Raw genomic sequence first — 22,244 nt, 5'->3', positions numbered from 1 at the left:
AAAATATTTAAAACTGAATTGATAAAAAAATATTTAGAATTGAATTGATATAGTTGTAATATGTGTGAAACTCTTTTAGTAATTCTCCTTGCTTTAAAACACAACGAAATGCCTATGACTCGCTTGTATTTCGGGCAATAAGCTTTAGATTCCATAATGCAATACATGTATTCGACGTTCCGTTGTGAATTTTTGAATTCACATATGATTTCTCTCTTGTAATTTAACATAAAACTTCCGTACCCATCCATTCCATTTGATTAGTCACTTCTCTCGAAAGTACATCAGGAATATACAAGAACAAGAAATCGACAAGGCGTTAGCTTATAATCAAACATAAGAACATAAAGCACAACATGGATTATCCTATGGATTTCTTAATATTATCCCAGTACTAATGGATAGAAAATGGAAGCATGAAATTCTCTTGGATTTACCTTCTCCAAGGGAATTTTACCAGGATTTTGCAAACAAATGATACATACAGTTGAAGAAAAGCAGCCGCTAGATCCTCCCAAGTCCAGTCAGACCAGATAACATCCGAAATAGCTTTTGTACCATTGAACCCATTGGAAAAAAAGGTTACTTCGTCGATGGAGGTCCGAGCAGCACCGTGAGTTGTCGCCGAGCAACATTCTGCAGCGAAAAAGCTCAAATGATGGTCATACAAAGTGATGGCAGCATGATTCGTACAAACGGAACTACATTGAGGTCATTCTGAGGACTATGGTCAGTCAAGGAACTTCCCGTGATACATTTAATCTGGGTCACTCGGTATGTAAAAAATATGCGATACAGCACAAACTGGATTTTCTCAACAGAAGGGCAGCACAAAAATGAAAAGAGCTCCTGTGCTAAGTAACGTTTATATACTGATGTCGACTGACCTCAAATTGAAGTCAAGTATACACGCTAAAGCTTCAACTCAACAAATTGTGGCAAATGCTTGAGATAAGATTATCAGTTAAAGTCAAGGACAATGGACAGACTAATTGTGTGAATAAATTATGTGCAAAGGTACCACACACAGTCCATATGGGCCAAAACACATAATTTAATATCCAATCTACATTAGGAGCAGGATTGTGTATGTACTTTGACCAGGATAATGGTTGGGCTTTGATATGAGATTAGCTCGCCAGCTGAAAAACAAGGAAAAGGAGGGTCCCATGACTGTCTTATTAGCGTGAAGAGAAGCCCAAATTTTGAGCCACTTAAAAGGGCCATTGAGATTTCTCAATAGCATGCCTTTTTGGAAGCCCTTGGTATTCTCTGGCTATGCTCCAGATGACAATAGACTGTTTTCGTAAATTTGGTGTCAACTAATGCTACAAGAACCAGAAACCAATAAACAAACTTCAGGTCAAGTTCAGCTGAACCGGATGTTTAGGCTAGGATTCTGCCACACTAGATGCTTATATTCTGACATGGAATGGAGTAGATTGATAAACTTGGATATCTAGATGTACACTTAAACAGTCCCACATATTGGCAGAAATTTGTTTGGTCAAAACGTTCATGAAGAGCTAAATCAAGATTAAAACACCTATTCCCCACTCCAGTTCAGTCATAATTTCAAAACCTTTCTTGGCATTCACCACTAAATTTTAACTGCATGAAAATACTATAGAATGTTGGTGAAAATTGAAAGAATGGGCATGCAAGACTTACGAGTGTCCTCAACTTTATGTTGGTGTCAACCAACACAAGATCCAAAAGAGAAACAACGCAACAAAAAACTGAGTGCCTAAACCAAGAGTACTTCAAAAATCGAGTAAATGTCTTCAGTTTGAGGCACTGTTACACTAATTGATTCAAGAAAAGGAGATTTTAAAAGTGCAAATATCTACCACAAGGATAACCCTATTTGATTAAACTTTCAGGATGAAAGGACCATGAAAGACAAAAGAATGCAATGTATATTCATATGAATGCAAGATATGCATACCAATACCAAAAGGGCAAGTCACGTCTCAGTGGACTAGTTGAAGAATTGTTGCTCTGTTCTTGTATTATGTGTCTTTCTTGGAGGGCTCCATTTGAATGGAGAGAGTTAACCCACATAACCAAATTCACGAGCTAAATCTACTCAAGCCCTAACAGTTGCTTCTGGTCTGCTTGAACTTGTTGCACTGTTAGATTCTGGAGAAGCAGGAAGAGACCCAAAAGTACCCAGTGCATCAAGGAAGAATCTTTTGTTGGGGACGATGCCATCTCTGTCCATATACTCCAGCAGCTTGTCAACAAGCTCTTTTTTCTGAGACTTAGTATATGCCCTGTACAGAAGTTTATATGTTGATGAATCAGGTTTGACCCCAGCAATTCTTGCTGTCTCAAAAAGCTTGTCCGCTTCGATTGGTAAACCATTCATGCAATAAACATCAAGCATCGCTTTTAAGGTTGATATTTTTATGTCCTTCCCAGAATTAATCAACTCATCAAATATATCCTGAGCTTTAGAAACACAATTGCAGAACCCATACATCACGATCAGACTCTCATATGTGATGTGGTTTGGTGTGTATTTCATATCACGCATCCTTTTAAAGACATGTTCTGCTTTGTCCTTAAGTCTTGCCTTCCCATAGTTTATGATCATTGAGTTAAACGTAGGCAATGTCGGTTTCTCCTTAGAGCGCAGTAAGCTCTTGAAGACTTGTTCCATCTTCTCAAATTCCTGCCTCTTCCCATAAGAATCAATCAGCAAATTGAATGTGATAATGTCTGGCTTACATTGATTGCTTTTCATACGAGAAAGCACAGACTCCATTTCTCGGATCATCCCGTTTTTTCCATAGGCATCCATCACGCCATTGAAAGTATATTTGTCAGGCGAGACAATGCTGTTATGGAGTTCCTTGAACAAAGCATCGACTTGTTCCACATTTCGAGCTTGGGCAAAAGCTCTCAGAAGGATGTTATAAGTCACGACATTGGGCTTACAGCGTTCCATTCCCTTCATCTTGCCAAAATAACCAAGAGCTTTGGCCAAAGCCTTTGCTTTATCACTAGAGTGAAGGTGGGCAGTAATGAGTGCATTGTAAACGGAAGTGTCGGGCCGGCACCCACTGTTTCGCATCTCTGAGAACAGCCACATGGCCATTCGAGTTTGCCCTTTCTTACCCATGACTGAAATAAGCTTTGAATATACACCATTGTCGGCTACATACCAGCGCTGCTTCTGCATCCACCTGAACACCTAAACGCACGTAGTGCAAAGAAACTGATTGATCAGGCTAAGGTTAAATCCTTACAGAAGTCCAAAATTCATCATGTAATTTCTTCACGAAGTAATTATGTCATTAGCACCATGCCCGGATAAGGGCAAACCATTTGCTCCCATTTCATCAGATGGGAATTTGTTTAGTCACATAAGCTACATTTGCCAATTATGTATGGAGATGACATGCTTTGCAGCCGGCCACATCATCTGCTTTCCTTCTTTACAGACTAAGTATAAGGACTACGAGGGGGAACCCAGCGTGAAAACATCTGTTTGCGTACTAAACATTCGCATAGGACATTTATCACACACCTAATGTGCAGAGAAACGGCACCCCACTTGTTCTAAGAACTTTAAGCGATTTGACCGTATTAATACAGATTACATCCTAGTTTCTTGTCCTCCAAGACGAACTTTGAATACCCAGAAGCTGAAATTGCATAAAAAGAGTCTCTTTTACCCATCAATTATAAAGTCAGAGAAAGAGACAGACAGAGCACCGCCACTGACCTCGAGGCACTGGGTCCATTTGTCGGTCCTGCCAAGCTCTTCAAAGAGGAGGAAGCAGTGCTCAGTCCTCACCACCCTCACGTACTTATCCAGCGTCTTCACCAGGGGCTCCCTGCCGCCGAACTTCCTCATCAAAACCCTCACCAGATCCTCTGCCCCCCAGTCGTCCTCTCCTCCGGTTGCGCTCGCTTTTCTCTTGGGCCTCGCCGACAAGCAGTACACGCGGCCTCCCGGTCCCCTCGGGCCGACGGTCGTGCGAACCCATGGATGGGTCAGCTTGCAATTGCGCGAGGAATTCTGGGTGCGAGAAGGAGAGGAAGACGAAGGTGAGCAGAGGGTGACGGAATTGAGTGGCGGCGACAAAGTAAGGGGCATGTCGCAGGTGGGTGAAGGAAGGTCAAGGAAGCAGAGTGGCCTCAGCGGAGTGGGGAAGAATGGTGAGGAGAGAGGACTTCCAGTTCTGAACGGCTCAGAGGTAGGAGAGACCAGCCTCATGTTGTATATTGTCATTTCAAGAATATAATTACACATTTTCATATGTTTTAGAGACTATATTGAATGAATTTAAAATTTAAAAATTATATTATATATTAGATTAAAATTTAAACATCACATTATATATTCAATCAAAATTCAGAAATTATTTGTGTCAATATAAAATTGTGATTCCTCTTATCCTTTGAAGGACAAGAAATGAATGGGATTTGAAACTTGTTGACACGGAAATTGAAGGAAATTATATATAATACATATATAATCATAATTTCTTTATTAAAGATTTGCTCGTAAGAGTAACACGTTGGACTTTAATTTGTGAAATTAGATATTCTCTTTTCAAGAAATAATTTTCCTTTTTTTGTTTTCCCCACTTATTTTGCTTCCAATTAAATTCAGTTAGAAAACTCCTTAGAAAGACACGCATTACTCATTCTACAATGAACGTGTAAGGATTTCTTAATTCTGGGAGTGGACCAAATAATAATCCTGGTATTAATGAGTTTTAATGTTATAAATGAGCAATTATTGAAAGTTTTAACATTTGTTTTAACCTTTCATATGTAGTATTTCCTTAGACGATTTTATTATTATTTTCTCTCAATATTAATGTTGTTAATTACATATCAAAATTCTCCCATATCATATAATGACAACAATTAGGAATTTTCCGACTTTTATTGAATCACTTATTTTAATATGAACTAAGAACTGCATTAATTTTATTTAAAAGAGGAAGATTCGTATGAAATATGCTTAAAAGACATTTGAAAAGGGGTAAAATGGGCCATGTATAAACAAGCTCTGAACAAAATGTTACGAGGATTAATATCTGATTTGGGTAGTTTAAGACCTAGTTAAAATTTTGGTTCCTAGTACGCAAGCTAAAGCTTAAGTACAGCCAAGATTCTCTAGTATGCATGCTTCAAAGGAGTTTGATCATTTACAGTCCTCGATTTAATAAAGGGCACCCTTTCTTGTAATTCTCCAATCTCCATTTTAAAGTGAAGCATCTAAGCTAGGCCATAGAAATGATGTAAGTCAGTGATATTTGAGACTTACGTGCGTTTGTTTCATTGAAAAAATTTCATGATAATTTTTTTTATTGAAAATCATTTTCAAGGAAAAAATGTAGTTTTTATTTGTTTGATGTTTTATAGAAAATGATTTTTTTTTTTGTTAGAAAAGGAAGTCGTTTTCTCCCAATCTAAGCTTGTTGCTTTCAATATATGAAAAATGGTTTTTTTTTTTTGGTATATCGATTTGTTTTCCATCATTCAAATAACGAAAAGTTGGAAATTAGTTTTCTAGAACACAAACAGACCATTACATGAATTTTATGCGATAAATTTTTCTATTTTAATAGGGAAAAGAACCAAAAAAAAAAAAAATGTCATAAACTTATTGCATTTATATCAATTCAATTATAAACCTTTTAGTTAAACCAATTCAATTATAGACCTTTTCATGTTTTGCTAATTGAATTGATTCGGCTAATTTAGGCAGTATGACATAATTGGTGCTGATGTGAATACATTTTTCAAATTTTTTGTTAATGCTTTATATTATTTTTTCTTCTCTTTTCCTTTACTTCTCCTTCTTCCTTCTCCTTCTTCTCATTCTCCTTTCCTTATTCCTTCTCCTCCTCCCTCCTTCTTCTTTTTCTCCTTCTCCATCTCTTTCTCCTTCTCCTTCTTCTCCTTCTTCTCTTCTTATTCTTCTTCTCCTTCTTCTCCTGTTCTCCTCCCTCTTCTTCTGCTTCTCCTTCTTCTCTTCTTCTCCTCTTCTCCTTCTCCTGCTTCTTCTTCTTCTTCTTCTTCTTCTCCTCCTCCTCCTCCTTCTACTTCGCATTGACTTGGCCTCACTCGTAGCTAGTAAGGCCATCTTCGATTGTGACTACGTAAACCTTTTAGTTGGACCAATTGAATTATAGACCTTGTCATGTTTTGCTAATTGAGTTAATTCGGCTAATTTATACAATATGACACAATTGGTGCTCACATGAATACATTCTTCGCCCTGACTTGGCCTCACCCACAGCTAGTAAGCCATCTTCAATTGCGGCCACGTAAACTATGGCGAGTTTGGCCTTGCCTACATTTGGGCAAGGGGTGGTAGGCAGGGCAAGGGTTTCACAATTCTTACTTAGAAAAGTAGGGATTAATCTTGGCACCTAAACAAAAATAATATCCATTATATTGTATTACGAGCATATTTCATTAATAGATAAGTTTATAAATTACATAAGAAGTGGACTAGTGGTGGATGGATTTAATTAAAGGTTTCAAACTTAATTGAATTACTTGCACTAAAGCCATGAGGTAAGGGGGATCTGGCCGAGCCCATTGCATCAATGCATTGGTGTCAAACTCACTAAAGAAGGGGGAATTTTCAGTATTTGATTGAAGTGGGTTGAGCCCATTAAATTAAGGCCGGAAATTACTAAGGTTTTTAGCTTCATTGAGCCCATAGGCCAAGCCCATGGAGATCTTTTCAGCCAAAATTTGCATTGAGGAAAAGTGGTTTATGAACTTTAATCAAGTTGGGTTAAGCCCATGTGAGCTTGAATTCATATAAAGGCCTTGGTTTTGATGAAATATAGCCATTAATCCTTTAGTAATGTTGGAATTGAGCCAATTTATTTAGTTAAACCTAACTCATGACATTATAAATAGAAGCTTATGTCTCACAATTTAGTGGTCTGACAATTTGAAAATTTGGCATACACTTAGAGAAAGGTGAGCAAAGAAAGAGAGCAAGAGGAAAAGAGAGACACCGCGATCGAGCCCTTTCCCCGCCGCATCCTTGGTCACTTCATTGCTCCCGCCATTCCTTGTTGCTCATGTCGGTCGCCGCCGCTTGCCTCACACACGTGCCTCCACCTCTTGCGCCAATGTGAGACGACACTACCTTGTTGACCTGCGATGGTGCCGCTGCTATTCAAGAACCGAGATGGCGCTGTCTTTTATCCTTTGCCTTACAATGACAACCTGTGCTATTCTTGTTCCGACACCTGCACCTTCACCATGACGATCCATGCTATGGCTGCCTCGAGACGACGATTCTGTAGTTTCTTTATTGTGCCTCACCCTGCACTGAGCCCAATGACAAATTTGTTTCTTCACCGTCACCCTGCACCGAATCGTGTGATCCATACTACTTTATGTCCCAACACATGCTGCTGACCTCCTATTTCGCGACAATGACACTGTCATTCCCCCTGTTTTGTAGGTTGTCGATCTTTGATCCATGAATTCCAACATCGTCGAGCTACTGAGATCTACCACCATCGATCACCATATTGAGGCGATCTCTAGCTTTGCCATGGTCCTCATCGCGAGTGCTTCCTCAACCATGAGCAACACCATAGCCAAGAACAACAGGCAAGCATTGTTGGATAAATATGGCTTCGAATCAATAAAGTAATAAAGTCGAATTTTGAGGCGTGATGTTACTTTATTTAAAGATTTATTTACCTATAATGTAGCAAATGGTTATTGGTAAATATCTTCCAAGATATAATAAAGTCTCAAATGAGAATACTATATAACAATTTTCATATATCTCTACAGTCTCTTTAAAAACAATTGAAAAAATAGGTGTAGTTTTGGAAAAAAAACTCGAAAATTATTTCATATTTGTTCATCTAAAAATTGACATATATATATAAATCGGTCTTAAAAAGCATAGGCAACTTTTCGCGAAAGGATGTAAAGTAAACAAATGTATCATTTTGAAAGAAGTTGCAAAATGAACAAATGTAACCTTTTAGAAGAAGTTGCAAAATGAACAAATGTAGCCTTTTGGAAAAGGTGGCAAATTAAACAAGTATAATTTTCAAAGGCTGTCTTCAAAAGACACATATAAAAATTCGGAATAATAAAAATAAAAAAATATATTTTTTTATAAATAAAATTTAAATTTTCATAATTTCAAAAATACTTGATAAATAAGAAAAAACCTTTGAACTAATAAAGGTTAATAAGATAACTATACAAATAAAATAAAAATAAAGGGGTTAGTGCTAATTAAACCACGGGCATGTAAGCATGCAAAATGTACCTAAAAATCATACAATTATTTGCACACCCACATGAGGATATTGTGAGGATTAGCCCACACGTAACATTTTCTCTAAACACACTAGAGAAGGCACGCACATATTAATTGGCCTATCTTCTCCCAACTTTCCTATGTGGGACAAGGAAAAACGCACTTTGTTTGTGTTACAAACAAACTTCCAATAATCCCCATCTTTGTTTGTAAAATAAAGATTTCAAATAAAAAAATTTTAAAATTTTAAAACCATATTAATATACAAATATAAAAGTCTTTTTCTAGTTAAACCTTTATTTAGTCAAGTATCTCGAAGCTCTATCAAAGTGATAAGTAGCTTAGCTTTAAATTTGTACTTTTAAATAGTAGAATCGAACATATTGTACATATGCTAAGTTCTTATTTTAGCGAGAAGTTCTATATTATTCAGTACTATTATAGCCTTTTACTTGATCCTATTTCATGAGTTCTCTTAAAAGCAATCCTAACTTTCATAAGAAATGACATTATTTCTAAGCTCATATAGGTAAAATATCTACTATGTATTGTTGTTATTATTAGCACATTACAAATTTATGCTATATTTCATTAAGAATTCAATTCAACTTATAAAATATAATTGATGATACTGATTTTTCATATTAGGACTATGTCAGTATCAAACAATTATATTCAATAACTTGTTTTTACCCATTAAACTTTGTAACTAGTGATATTTTAGAAAAATGTTGAATTACCATTAATAATGATTTCAATTAAAAAGTTTCAGCCCCATTTCTCATGAGGTCATTATTACCATGTCTCTTGGTAAAGCCTTTGTCAAGAGCTTGGCTAGAATATTACTTGACCTCACACACACAATTGTCATAGTATCATATTTCATTAATTGTCTTATATATTCATGTCTAAGATTAATATGTCTAGATTTACCATTATATGTACTACTATAAGTTCTTTCCAAAGTGGCCTGACTATCATAATGGATAAAAATATGAGGTATAGGACTAGGCCATATTTCAATATCTTATAATAAATTTCTAATTCATTCAATCTCTTTTCCAATTGCTGCTAAAGCAATGAATTATGATTCCATCGGTGAGTAAGTTATATATGTTTATTTCTTGCTCATCCAAGATACAACACCTCCACCTAGTGTGAAAATCCATCTAGAAGTGGAATGCTCATCTCTCACACTTGTAATTTAACTAGTATTGGTGTATCCTTCTAATATAGCTGAATAATTATTATAGAGCAATCCTAACTTTTTGATTCTTTTTAGAAGACCAATAATTCCGATAATAACCCTCTAATGTTCTATACTTGGATTACTAGTATACTTACTAAACTTGCATACATTATAAGCAATATTATGTCTAGTATAATGCATCACATACATTTTAAGATCGTATAACACTTGCATATTGAAGTTGTGCTACCGCTCTACCAGTATTATAATGTAATTTAATACTGGAATCAAATGAAGTATTTAACTTTAAAATTTATTTAACAATTTTTCAACATAATTACATCAGCTTAAAGAATAACCTTCATTATGTTTCTTAACTTTAATACATAAGATATTGTCTACTTCACCCAAATCATTCATTTTAAACATAAAAGTTAGATACTTCTTAGTCTCAATAATTCCAGTCATCAAAGATAAGCATATCATTAACATACAAGCACACTGACACCATTGTCTTTAGTGAATTTAGAGTATATACATTTATCAGCATTATTGTGGATGAAACCATTAAACAATATGACTGAATCAATTTTTTCATGCCATTGCTTAGGATCTTGCTTAAGTCCATAAAGGGAATTAATCAATTTATATACTTTCATTTCATTTCCAAGAAGAATGAAACCTTTTGGTTGTTCAATGTATATTATTGAATATAATTGAGTCCATTTCATCATTTACAGCTTGTTTAAAAAAGAAAAAACATATTTAGAAGACATAGTATCATCGAAGCTTTTAGGATTGTCTTCTAAATTTAATACATAAGAGTATTTATTTATTACGTTATTATCTCTATCTCATTCAACAAGAAAAACATGAATAATAAAATTAGGACTTAAGTCTTTTAGTTTCTCGATTCTAGTGTTTCGCATTGGTTCAATCATGTTTTTAGAATTATTCATTTATTTCTCTTGAGAATTTACTTGAGTTCCAATAGGTTTTGAATTATTTTGAATTATTTCAAAACTCGTAGAATATTTATTCTCAAAGAATTTAACGTCTGTCGCTCGATAATGACATTGGATTCTAAGTCAGGAAGCCTATAAGCTTTACTGTTTTTGGCATATCTAATGAAAAATATTTTTGATAGCTTTAGGTTCAAGTTTTGTTCTTTTGGGGTTTGATATTCGGTAGTATGTCAAACACCCTTACACTTTAATGTATGACAAATTTTGTCTTCTACCTTGCCATACTTCATAAAATGTTGTCATTTTTCTTGGAAGATATTCTATTATAATTATAACATGCTATAAACAATGCTTTTCCCCAAAGATTAATTAGTAGTTTTAAATTTGAAAGCATATAATTAACTATCTCTCCAAGAGATCGATTTTTTTCTTTCAGCCATACCATTTTGTTGTGGAGTATATACGGTACCGAAACTTGATGAATAATACTAGAATTCATTTAAGAAATATTCTTCACCTCTATCTAAATGTAGAACTTTATTTTCCTTTCTAATTGATTTTCTACTTTAGGCTTATATTTCTTAAACATTATAAATGTTTCATTGTTCAATCTCATGAGATAAACTTAGGCAGTGTCAAAACTTAGCACGGGATACCTAAGTATAAAAAATTATGAAAGTGACACTTAAGTGCCAAAATCAGAGCAAATGTCAATGGCGAGGAAATTCGACCAAAATACTGACGTGGTGATTTTTCAGTAAATCAAGTGTGAAATGACATCGTTTTACATACTGACATGGCTACATAATTAGTATAAAAATTAATTAAATTAAATTTAAAACTAAATTTATTTATATATTATTTATTAAAAAAGGAAGAAGATGAAGATTGTAAGTGGCTGAGGGCTTAGCCCTTGCCGCCACCTCCTCCTCCTTTTTCTCTTTTTATTATTTTTATTTTTATAAGTATAAATATTTTAATTTAATTAATATTTATATTAAAATTAAAAAAAAAAACAAAACGACGTTGTTTTGGTTCTTCATTGCTGATTCAACTCTCCGGCATGCCATGTAGGCGAATTATATTATTGAAAAATTACCATGTAAGATTCTCGACCATTTTCATCAGACTTTGTACATAAGTGTCCTTTTTAAAAAAAAAATAAAAAGTAGCACTAAAGTGTCATTCCGTACTAAGTTTTGACACTTCAGATATCTGACACTTGATAAACATATAAAGACCTATTGTAATCATCCACAAAAAAGGTAATAATAGCATGTCATTGAATTCACATATATTACAATGAACTAAATCCAATAAATTTTGATTTTTTTTTTAACACTAGGAAATAGTTTCTTAGTAAATTCATACATAACACATATTTCACATTTATCAAATTTGCCATTAAAATTTATTAAGTCTAATTTCTTCATATTCTTCAAGTGACAAATATTCTCATGTGCTAACTTGCTTGACCATAAAAAAAAGACTCAACAATATAAAGAGAACTAGAAATATTATTATTGATATTCAATTGATACATGCCATTATTGGCATAATCATTTCCTACAAACAACCCATTCTTTAATAGGATAACCTTGTTAGATTCAAACAAAATCTAAAACCCCATTTTATAAAGTAAATCAATACAAACTAGGTTCTTCCTAGTTTTGGGTATAAATAACACATTAAAAATAGTAATCTTCTTTCTAAAAGTGAAATCCATCTTCACCATGCCTTTTCCAAGCAGTCTTTGCAAGAGTATTATTAGCCATAAGGACCTCTTGAACATTTGAGTAGACAGCCTTTTCAAATTGCTTGAATATGTATTTGTTCTTGCACACATAGACTTGATTTCATAAACCATAGTCATCGCACCATTAATTTTAGAAATTTTCATATTCGAAAACATGATTGAAATCATGACTACATAATTTTATCCAACCAAATTCGTATCTGCCTTGATCATTAGAGTGTTCTTGTCATTTGATATGCTCTTATAGCGAATGCAATCCTAGACATAGTGTCTTTGTTTGCCACAAACAAAACGATAATCCTTTTTCTACTTTTGTGTTCTCTTAAATTTATGCTCATTCTTTACTTTGAAGTTCTAGTCGATTTTTTATTTTCTTTCCACAACATTCACCTTGGAATGGTATAAAAAAGAATTATCAGGAAAACTTGACTCTTCCTCAATACGAAGATGTTTCTATATTTGCTCCAAGGTGATGTCCTTTTGATTTGTGGATTAGCCCTTTTTCGTAGTCTTTCCAACTCGGAGGCAATTTTGTAATAATTGTTTCAACTTGAAAAGCTTTTGGAATTGATAGAATATAAATCTTATTCACTAGCACTTGCAACTTATGGACTCGTTCTAACAAGTGTTTGGTATCAATAAACTTTAAATCAAAATATTTTGGATTTCCGACCACCTTCGTCGGACTTGGTACTTAAGTGTCCAATTTTTCAAAAAAAAAGAAAAATCACTAAAGTGTTCTCCCGTACTAAGTTTTGGCATTCGAGTTATCCGAAACTTGATAAACATATAAAGACCTACTGTAATTATCCACAAAAGGTAATAACGTGTCATTGAATTCACATATATTATTATGAATCAAATCCAATAAATTCTTTTTTTTAACACTAGAAAATGGTTTTTTTTTTAATAATTCAAACATAGAACATATTTCACATTTATCAAATTCGCCACTGAAATTTATTAAGTCTAATTTCTTAATATTCTTCAAATAATGAATATTTATATGTGCCAACCTACTATGTCATAAAAAAGAAGACTCAACAATATAAACAAAACTAGCAGTATTAATTATTAATATTCATTGATACACGCCATCATTGGCATAACCCTTTCCTACAAATCGCCCATTCTTTAATAGGATAACCTTGTTAGATAAACAAAATCTGAAACCTCCTCTTACAAAATAAATCAATATAAATTAAGTTCTTTCTAATTTTGGGTATAAATAACATATTAAAAAGAGTAATATTCTTTCCAGAAGTGAAGTCTATCTTCACCGTGCCTTTTCCAGCAGCCTTTGCAAGAGTATTATTCGCCATAAGGACCTCTTGAACATTTAGTCGACAGTCTCTTTAAATTGCTTGAACATTTATTTGTCCTTGCACACATGAACTGTTGTGGGAGAATTTAACCACCAACTAGATTGGATAGTAGTAGAGTTGATTTCATAAACCATAGTTATCGCACCATTAATTTCAGAAATTTTTTTATGTTTGAAAACATAGTAGAAATGATGGCCACATAATTTTCTCCAACGAAATTCATATCTACTTTGACTATTGGAATGTTCTTGTCGTTTGATATGCTCTTAGAGTGAATACAATCCTAGACATAGTGTCCCTATTTGCCACAAACAAAACAACAATCATTTTTCTTCTTTTGTGTTTTCTTAAATTTATGCCTATTCTTTACTTTAAAATTCTAGTTGACTTTTTATTTTCTTTCCACACCATTCACTTTTGGATTGTATAAAACAGAATTATCATGTGAACATGACTCTTCCTCAATATGAAGATATTTTTGTATTTGCTCCAAGGTGATGTCCTTTGACCAGTGCATCGGCCTTTTTCCATAGTCTTTCTAACTCGGAGGTAATTTTGCAATAATTGCTCCAACTTGAAAAGCTTTTGGAATATGAATATTGAGAGCACAAATTTTATTCACTAGCACTTGCAACTTATGGACTTGTTCCAACAAGAGTTTGGTATCAATAAACTTGAAATCAAAATATTTTGTGATTAGATATTTATTGGTACCTCGCTCCTTCGCTTTATACTTGAATTCTAGTGCATTCCAAATTTTGCTTGCTGACTTCATTTTAGTGAATAATCGTACAATCGATTGGACAATGTATTCAGAATGTGTCCACAACTAAGCAATTTGTCCTATGCATGTTTCTTCTTCTCTTTGTTAACCCTCTCATGGCTTCCACACTTGGTTGTTCTCTCTCAGTAATAGGCTTTAGATCTTCTATAGGCACCAAGTTAGGATCTGGTATGTAGGGTAGTGAGTAAAGATATCATCTTATTCCTCTAGGAAGCAAAGTTGTTCCCATCGAACTGGTCTAATTTGACCATGTCTTCATTCATGACTTTGATTGTCTCCTACTCCATATGGCTTTGAGTCAATATAGTAATTAAGTTGTACTTTAAGGTGTGATATCACTTTATTTAAGGATTTATTTGTCCAACAATGTTGCTAATGGTAACTAGTAAATATCCTTCAAGATACAACCAAGTCTCAATTTAGAATATTAAATATCAATTCTAGTATATCTTTAGGGTCTCTCTAGGAAACAATTGAAAAGAGAGTTGTAGTTTTGGAAAAAAGACTTGAAAATTATTTCATACTCGTTTACATCATACATACATACATACATACATACATACATACATACATATATATATACATACATATATATATATATAAAATCGGTTTTGAAGAACATAGATAATTTTTCGCGAAATGTTGCAAAGTAAACAAAGGTATCCCTTCAAAAAAGTTGCAAAATCAACAAAGGTTTCTATTTGGAAGAAGTTGCAAAATAAACAAACGTAACTCTTTGGGAAAGATTGCAAATTGAACGAATATAATTTTCAAAAGTTGTAATGGAAAGACACATATATAAAAATTCATAATAATAAAAATAATAAGAAACAATATTTTTTAATAAATTAAATTCCGAATTTTCATAATTTCCAAATATACTTAATAAAAAAAAACGTTGAACTAATAAAGGTTAATAAGATAACTGTATGAAAAAAAAAGAGGATAAAAATAAAGAGGTTATCACCGACCGTGGTGGCTCCACTGGATAAGAGCTTCATTGATTCTTGCCTAAAGGTAAGGGGTTCGAAACCCAGTGGAAACACTTGGTGTCCTAAGTGTGACGTCAGGGTGATGGGTCCTCTCGCTAGTCACTACAGGGTTTACTCGCTGGCTGCCGATTGTACGAGGTTCCTTGAGTATAAAAAAAATAAAAATAAAGAGGTTAGTGCTAATTAAACTGCATATAAATATTGTGGGGTCTAGCCCACACCCAACCTTTTTTTTTAACACGCTAGAGAAGGCTTACACTTATTAATTAGCTGATCTTCTCCCAACTTTCTCATGTGGGATAAGAAAAAGCACACTTTGTCTTATAAACAAACTTCCAACAAGCACCACCACTAGCTAGCCATGATCCATTAGTCCATGCACCGTGAGGCACCATTGAGAACTGTTGCTAGCTGTCGTCCAATTTGGAAACGATATATCCAAATTTAGGTAATTATCTGATACCGATTCAATTTGAAAATTTTAGCTAATCCGTGCTTATCAAAATTTAACATGCATATTTTGAGTGATAGGCTTATCCCAATTAGGATAATCTTCCTACTTTGCAATGTGCATATAATCGGTAATTTAATCTCTAAGCCATGCATATTGATTATGTATTGTGTCGCGACAGAAATTTCGGGTGTACCACCTAAAATCAGGCTAATGGACTACTAAATCTAACTTAACTCGGCTCTCCCAAAACCATACAAATTCGCGATTTAGGTTCAAATATCTCATACGTAACATGTTTTTCAATTAGGAGTCGCCACTAATCAGTTTACGATAGGTCGATTAGACACTTAAATAAAATAATGGGAGAATTATTTTACTTCTACGAACCAGAGATTTTGAATACAGGGACTTGATTACATTAAATTTCTCTAACGCCCTTTAGGTACCTTTCTTTTTTATTTTGAAGAAAATGTTTTGCAGGCAGTTTGAATTGATTTTAAACATATTTTCCTAACATGTAAGATGACCATGCGGGTGTGCAAGCCACCAATTTAACATCCAAATAAAGCAATGAATAAATTGCAGGACTTACCTCATAGCAACGAAACCGTTTGCAATGTTAAATCAGAATTCACATCAATAGTCATAAATATGATTTTTAATTAATACACAACCACTTAATTTTGCTCTCACTTATTTAATGAAAATCATGCTTTATGCAATGCATGCTATTACTCTAACATGAAATAATATGACATGGCAATATGAACTAAACTATATGATGCAAGTGCGATGTTTTTGTGTTTTTTTAATAAGTATGCAATCTATCCTAGAGAATAAAATTAATTCTATGAAAATTCTTTTTGGTATTTTTCATGAAATTTGAAATTAAAGAAATGCAATAATTAAATGTGCAATCTAAATTAACCTAATGACCTAATTCTAATAACAGGCAATTTTCAACTAAATGGACCTAGCAACAAACACTAAATGGTGTGCATTTCATGAACCTAATTCTATATGACATGCGCATGATTTTTTTTTTTGTATTTTTTGTCGTGAAAATTCGTAATTAAAATCACTAAAAATAAAATCTAACTAAAGTGAAAACTAAAATGAAATGTTATCTATTCTAAATACATGCATTTAAAAAAAAAAAAAAATCTAACTAACCTATCATGCAATTGGTTCTAACTTACATGGGATGCGAATGTAATTTTTTTTTTTTTTTTTTTGTATTTTTGGGATAAACAGAACAATTAAAAGATAAACACTAAATCATCCATGGTTATCAAAAATGTTATCCATATTTGAATTGAAATCCAAACTTGATTATTTTGCTAATAAAATCGATAAATTGCTCTTAAGCCTTAAATATCAAAATATCAATTTCATTCCTGCGTGATTAATTATTCAATCTAAAACCTTATAGATGGAATAAAAATTCATGCGGTTGCAAATTAGGCAATAATTCATAATCGGAAATACGTCCATAATTCAAATATGCATGTAAGATATTGAAAATCATATTTTAGGCAATAAAATATCCAAATCAAATTTAGATAAGATAATTACCTGATTTCGCAAATAATGTTACCGAATTTGAACCGAATGGAATCTGCTCAACAGGTGACCGAGGGTGTATGGAGGTGCTCGGCGGTGTGGTGTCCTTGACAGCATGGTGGTAGCTCGATCAAGGAGAGGTTGTTGCTAGAGGTGCCGAGGGACAAGTATTGCTATGAGATTTGCTAGGATTGCCGGGGCGGTGAGTGGATTTGGTCTAGGAAGACCTGCACTAATGAAAATTCAAACGAAAACAAAATAACTGGATCGGTGGAGGTCTCGGGCACATCAAGGACGCCTGGAAAATCTGCAAAAAAGTCATCAAGTGCGGCCAAGCTGCATGCGCATGTCAGAAGGGACGGGCTGGTGTTGCAAAATTGGCTGAGATAGCTGAAGATTGTGGACATTGAAAGTTGTGCTGTGCTCGCTGGATTCGGATAGATTCAGTGAGAAATCTGGGTCTCGCTGAGCAGTGTTTGGGCTTTGCTGGAAGTTGCTCACCGGCCTGGAATTGCTGGATGAAACACCGGAAAGTTGCAGAGTGGGCGAGGATTGGCTTCGTTGATGTTGGTGTCGGAAAAGCGGCATCCGAGATGTGAGAATTGCGTGAATTAATCTCAACAAATCACCACTCACAGTCCCTCTTTTAATTCCTTATTTTTTATTCCTCCACTCACTAATGGCGTCTCAATGCTTCATGCCCTCCTCTCTCTGGATTCTCTTGCAAAGTGAAGGCGCGCCAATCAAGAATGTTCTGATGAAGGTGCCCAGGCCAGCAACTTGAGATGCAACCCAACACACGGTCGTGTATCTCCACTGTGTGGTCTCCCTCTTACAAAGTGATAAAAAATAAGTCCACTGGAGAAAATAAAACCCCTACGAAGTGATGAAAAGAAAAACCCCCATTTGTGCGGCCGTATATTTAATGTGTGGCCTCCTTAAATCCTACGTGTTTTAACCTATTTATAGGCTATCGCTTAAGTTTTTTTTTTTTTTTTTTAATATTTCCAAATCGATATTCATGAAGATTCTTTTTCCAAATGCAATATTCGTTTTGTCGAACGCAATATTTGCTTTTTTTTTTTTGGTAAAAGGTAAGAACGCAATATTTGCTTTTCACATCTGCTCTATCCAAAAAATTCATCATATCTCCAAAAAATTTCAAATTCCTATTTTTCAGGAGATAATCTTCAATCATTAAAAAAAACGACCTTGAGCTAATTTGCTCGCTTCATGGGCTTAGTTCGGCCCACCAAGTTAAAGTTCAGAACCACTAATTCCAACCCATTTGCCACCGGTCCAATGCAAAAAAATGTAAATTAAAAACAAATGCACCTAAATTTATATGCTATGCAATTAATATTTTTTTTCAGGGATAAAATTAACCCATCATTTTATATGCAATAAATAAATGATCGGATCGCCAAAATTTAGGTGTTAACACATTGCATGAAAAATTGGTACATTTGATCTTTAAGCCCTAAAATCAAGTTGTCGATTTTATTTTCTCCCAAATTTGGATCGAATTAATATTTATTGCTATTTTTTTAGCTTATCTTGTATGAATGAGTGCTTATCTTTTTAATTTGTTTTCTTATCTTTTTTTTTTATCTGTCTTATTCTACTCATACTCTAATTCTCACTCCTAAACTTTTGTTATGCCTCCTTGTAAGACGTGGGAGTTGAATCTCACATCTAAAGTTAAATTGTCCCATTCTAACTTCTAAAAAGCCGAGGATTCGAACCCCCCACTTTTCCCTTCTTATGTAGGAAGGGTGGCCATTGAGGGCAAACCTTAGTGGTTGTTTTCCTTATCTAAAAAATACAAAAAAGATTGCATATAAATTAGAATAAATTTTAGAATGGATTAGAGTAGATTCTAGATAAGATCCATTAATAGGTTATGGTAGGTTTTAGATTAGACTACATATTTAGATAGATTTTAGAAATTTCGAATTGGTTTCCTAGTTGGAATAGGATTCAATCTAAATTATTTCCTGGTTTGGATAAAATAACCTTCATTTTAGGGTTTTTTAAAATTTAATTTATTTTGAATTTTAATAAAAATATCAAAAATATAATGCATGTGTCATATAGGATTAGATGAATAGATTCTACATCATGTTGCCATGTCATATGCCACGTCATTCATATGTGCCAAGTTATTAATGCCACGACATATATGCCATGTCATCATCCACGTCATAATCTATTTGCATTTCATTTAGTGATTGCATGTTTAAATTCATTTAATTAAATTTGCATGTTATGTAGGATAATGTTATGTTAATTGGATTAGGTTATAATTAGGACTCTAGTTATTTGCATTGCATATATGTTTTTATTTTAAGATAAAAGAAAACTTCAAAAATTATTGATTGCTTTGGTGTGTTTGACTTTTTTTTTCTATCATTTAATTTATTTACTTTGGTTATTGAGTGCTAATTTCATTAGTTGCGCATAAGCATGATCATCCTTTGCATGTTAGTGGCTAGGTTAAAATCAATTCAAGTTGTCTAACAAATATTTTTAAAAAATAAAAGAGAAAATGTACCGAATGGGCATTAGATAAATCTAGTGTAATCAAGTTCCCGCGTCTAGAATCTCTGACTCATAAAAGTAAAGTATTCTCTCATATTTTACTTGGTCTTTTAATTAACTCACAAAAAATAGATTAGTTGTAATTCCTAATTGAAATTGATTTACATGTTAAGAACTTGAATCAAGTTGCAAATTGGTGTGCGCTTGGGAGAATTAGAGCAAAGTGTAGGCTTAGTAATCCATGGCTAAACCATAGGTAGTTGAACTTGTGCGAAGGTTGTGAGATGGCCATAATGAAAAAAAAAAAAAAGGAAAAGAAAAGAAAAAGGAAGAAAATGAAAAAGAAAAGAATAAATTAATAAAAATTATTATTTTTAAAATAAAAATAATTTTTTACAAAATATCCATATTAGTGTTGATTGTGCCATGTAAGACGGCTAGTATTCATGTTAGTAATTTCCATGTTAAAGTGGTTGATGGATTCAATTGGTAAAACATGAAAATGTATATAACTAAATTGGTTTGATTGAAATGTTTAGAAATAAATTGATACAAATGTAATAGATTTATAACTTTTTTTAGGGTACTTTTCCTTATTTTTAATTTGTAGAGCCTAGTTATGAATTCCGCTTCTAATGTTAAAAAAATTCCAAATTGCTGGTCCGAATTTTTGTTAACAAGATGAGTCATTGGCTCATTTTTTAACATAAATGCTACATAAATGCTGTATGCCCTATTTTATGTTTTGACCAGTAAAACGTGCACAAAAATCATTGTTCGTAAAATTCTAAACGCAAGTAAACGTGTCAAACAAGTAATATAATGATGAGAAAAAGTATCGTCCCACAGAGATCAATGATTAATAAACCAATTAAATACTAAAATAGACTAATTCTAAAATTTATCTAACAAATCAAAATATAATTAAAAAGAAATTAAAAACGAAATTTGTAGACTAAATGCAATAAATCAATCAATAAATATGTTAGAGCATCCAATTTCACCATAACTACTATATATGAATTTCAGATTGTTGTGAATACAAGAATGATATCAAACACGTGATAGCGGAATTTTTTAATCTATTTACCATCCTATCTCTAGGTATAACAACCTACTTAGCTTATTAATCCACTATATTTCTATATGAATTAAAATAAACATAAGTGTATTAAAAACTATGAATATTCCCGGTTTATAATAAGTCTTTTGGATCACTTTATTACCAAAAGCTACACAAATAACGCGGTATATCTCTATCCACATTTAATTCATGGCTATACATTATAATGAGCAATTGCATATTATCACTTTTCAGTTTCAAACATGCACATCAGATCATTCAAGTGGTGGCTAGTCACTTAGAAGCATTAAACACAATAATATATAATTAACATGAATGAAATCAATTGTAAAACATAAAAATCATGAAATTTACATTATCATGGTTAGGCTACATCGTAGCCCTAACAAAAGAAAATTAGAATATAGTAGAACAAGGAATAAAAATATAAATCAAACTTAGCATCTTGAATCAAAGAACAAGAATTCTATCATCAATTTGGTCTTCTCTTCAAAATACTTGAAAAACTCTCAGAAAAATGAAAAACGATTTAACAAAAACCTAACTCTCTCTCTCTAGCTCTTCATGTTCTCCTCTTCAAAAAATATATCCTTAGATATCTATCTCCCGACGCTTGTAGATAATATTAGGGAACAAAATCAAGAATTTCCTGATTTGATATCTATCTTCCACTATTTTTATTTATTTGAATTCCTGATATTTGCCATTCTTTTCTTTATACTCTCCATATCTCATTATTCTGCATAAACAAGGAAAATTCGAATAATCAAAAGGAAATCCAAATATTTTCTCATAGATATTGCATTAATTGTTGCCTAAAATAGGTAAAATAACTCTATTTTTATAGAGTTATCAAAGCCCCAAACTTAACATTTTGCTATTCCTCGAGCAAAATCAAGACATAACACATACTCAAGCTAATAACTTCCTCCATGACATCTTTCCATAATTGCTCAAATTCACAATTTAAAGAAAAACACAAATTCCATCCAAACATTGAAATTGATTTATAAGTTAAGACCAATTCTAATTATGTGATCTAAGTGTGTGTGTGAGTCTCATCTTTTCGGATTATATGTAATCTAAATAAATTTACATTGACATGCAACCTCTAAAAATTCTCAATAATTATGACCAAATCTCATAGGTTTGTTTTTCATTTCTCTCTCCACTAATGTAAGCTAATTATCCAACCAAAAATCAATAGGACTTTTCTCGGTTTGTAATGTAAAGCTGGGATAAATGTGAGATAACAATAATTTTAAGCTCAAATCACCCATCAACACGTTGATTTCTAGGATCTAATTAGA

At 33.2% G+C, this 22,244-nt stretch overlaps 1 protein-coding gene across 1 annotated transcript; it reads right to left on the bottom strand.

The window, feature by feature from the left end:
• Positions 1-222: 222 nt before the first annotated feature.
• LOC104418213 (pentatricopeptide repeat-containing protein At4g39620, chloroplastic) lies at positions 223-4,213 on the bottom strand. Its single transcript, XM_018862178.2, has 3 exons — positions 3,734-4,213; positions 1,949-3,199; positions 223-636 (listed from the first exon to the last, which is right to left on the bottom strand). The coding sequence occupies exons 1-2, from the start codon at positions 4,106-4,108 to the stop codon at positions 2,090-2,092; spliced, it is 1,485 nt and encodes a 494-aa protein (XP_018717723.2). The 5' UTR covers positions 4,109-4,213; the 3' UTR covers positions 223-636; positions 1,949-2,089.
• Between the last annotated feature and the right edge of the window lie 18,031 nt (positions 4,214-22,244).

Source organism: Eucalyptus grandis, chromosome 9 (assembly GCF_016545825.1).
Source record: "Eucalyptus grandis isolate ANBG69807.140 chromosome 9, ASM1654582v1, whole genome shotgun sequence".
Lineage (NCBI taxonomy): Eukaryota > Viridiplantae > Streptophyta > Magnoliopsida > Myrtales > Myrtaceae > Eucalyptus > Eucalyptus grandis.
Note: the sequence above shows the minus strand (reverse complement) of the source record. Positions and strands in the feature narration are given on the sequence as shown.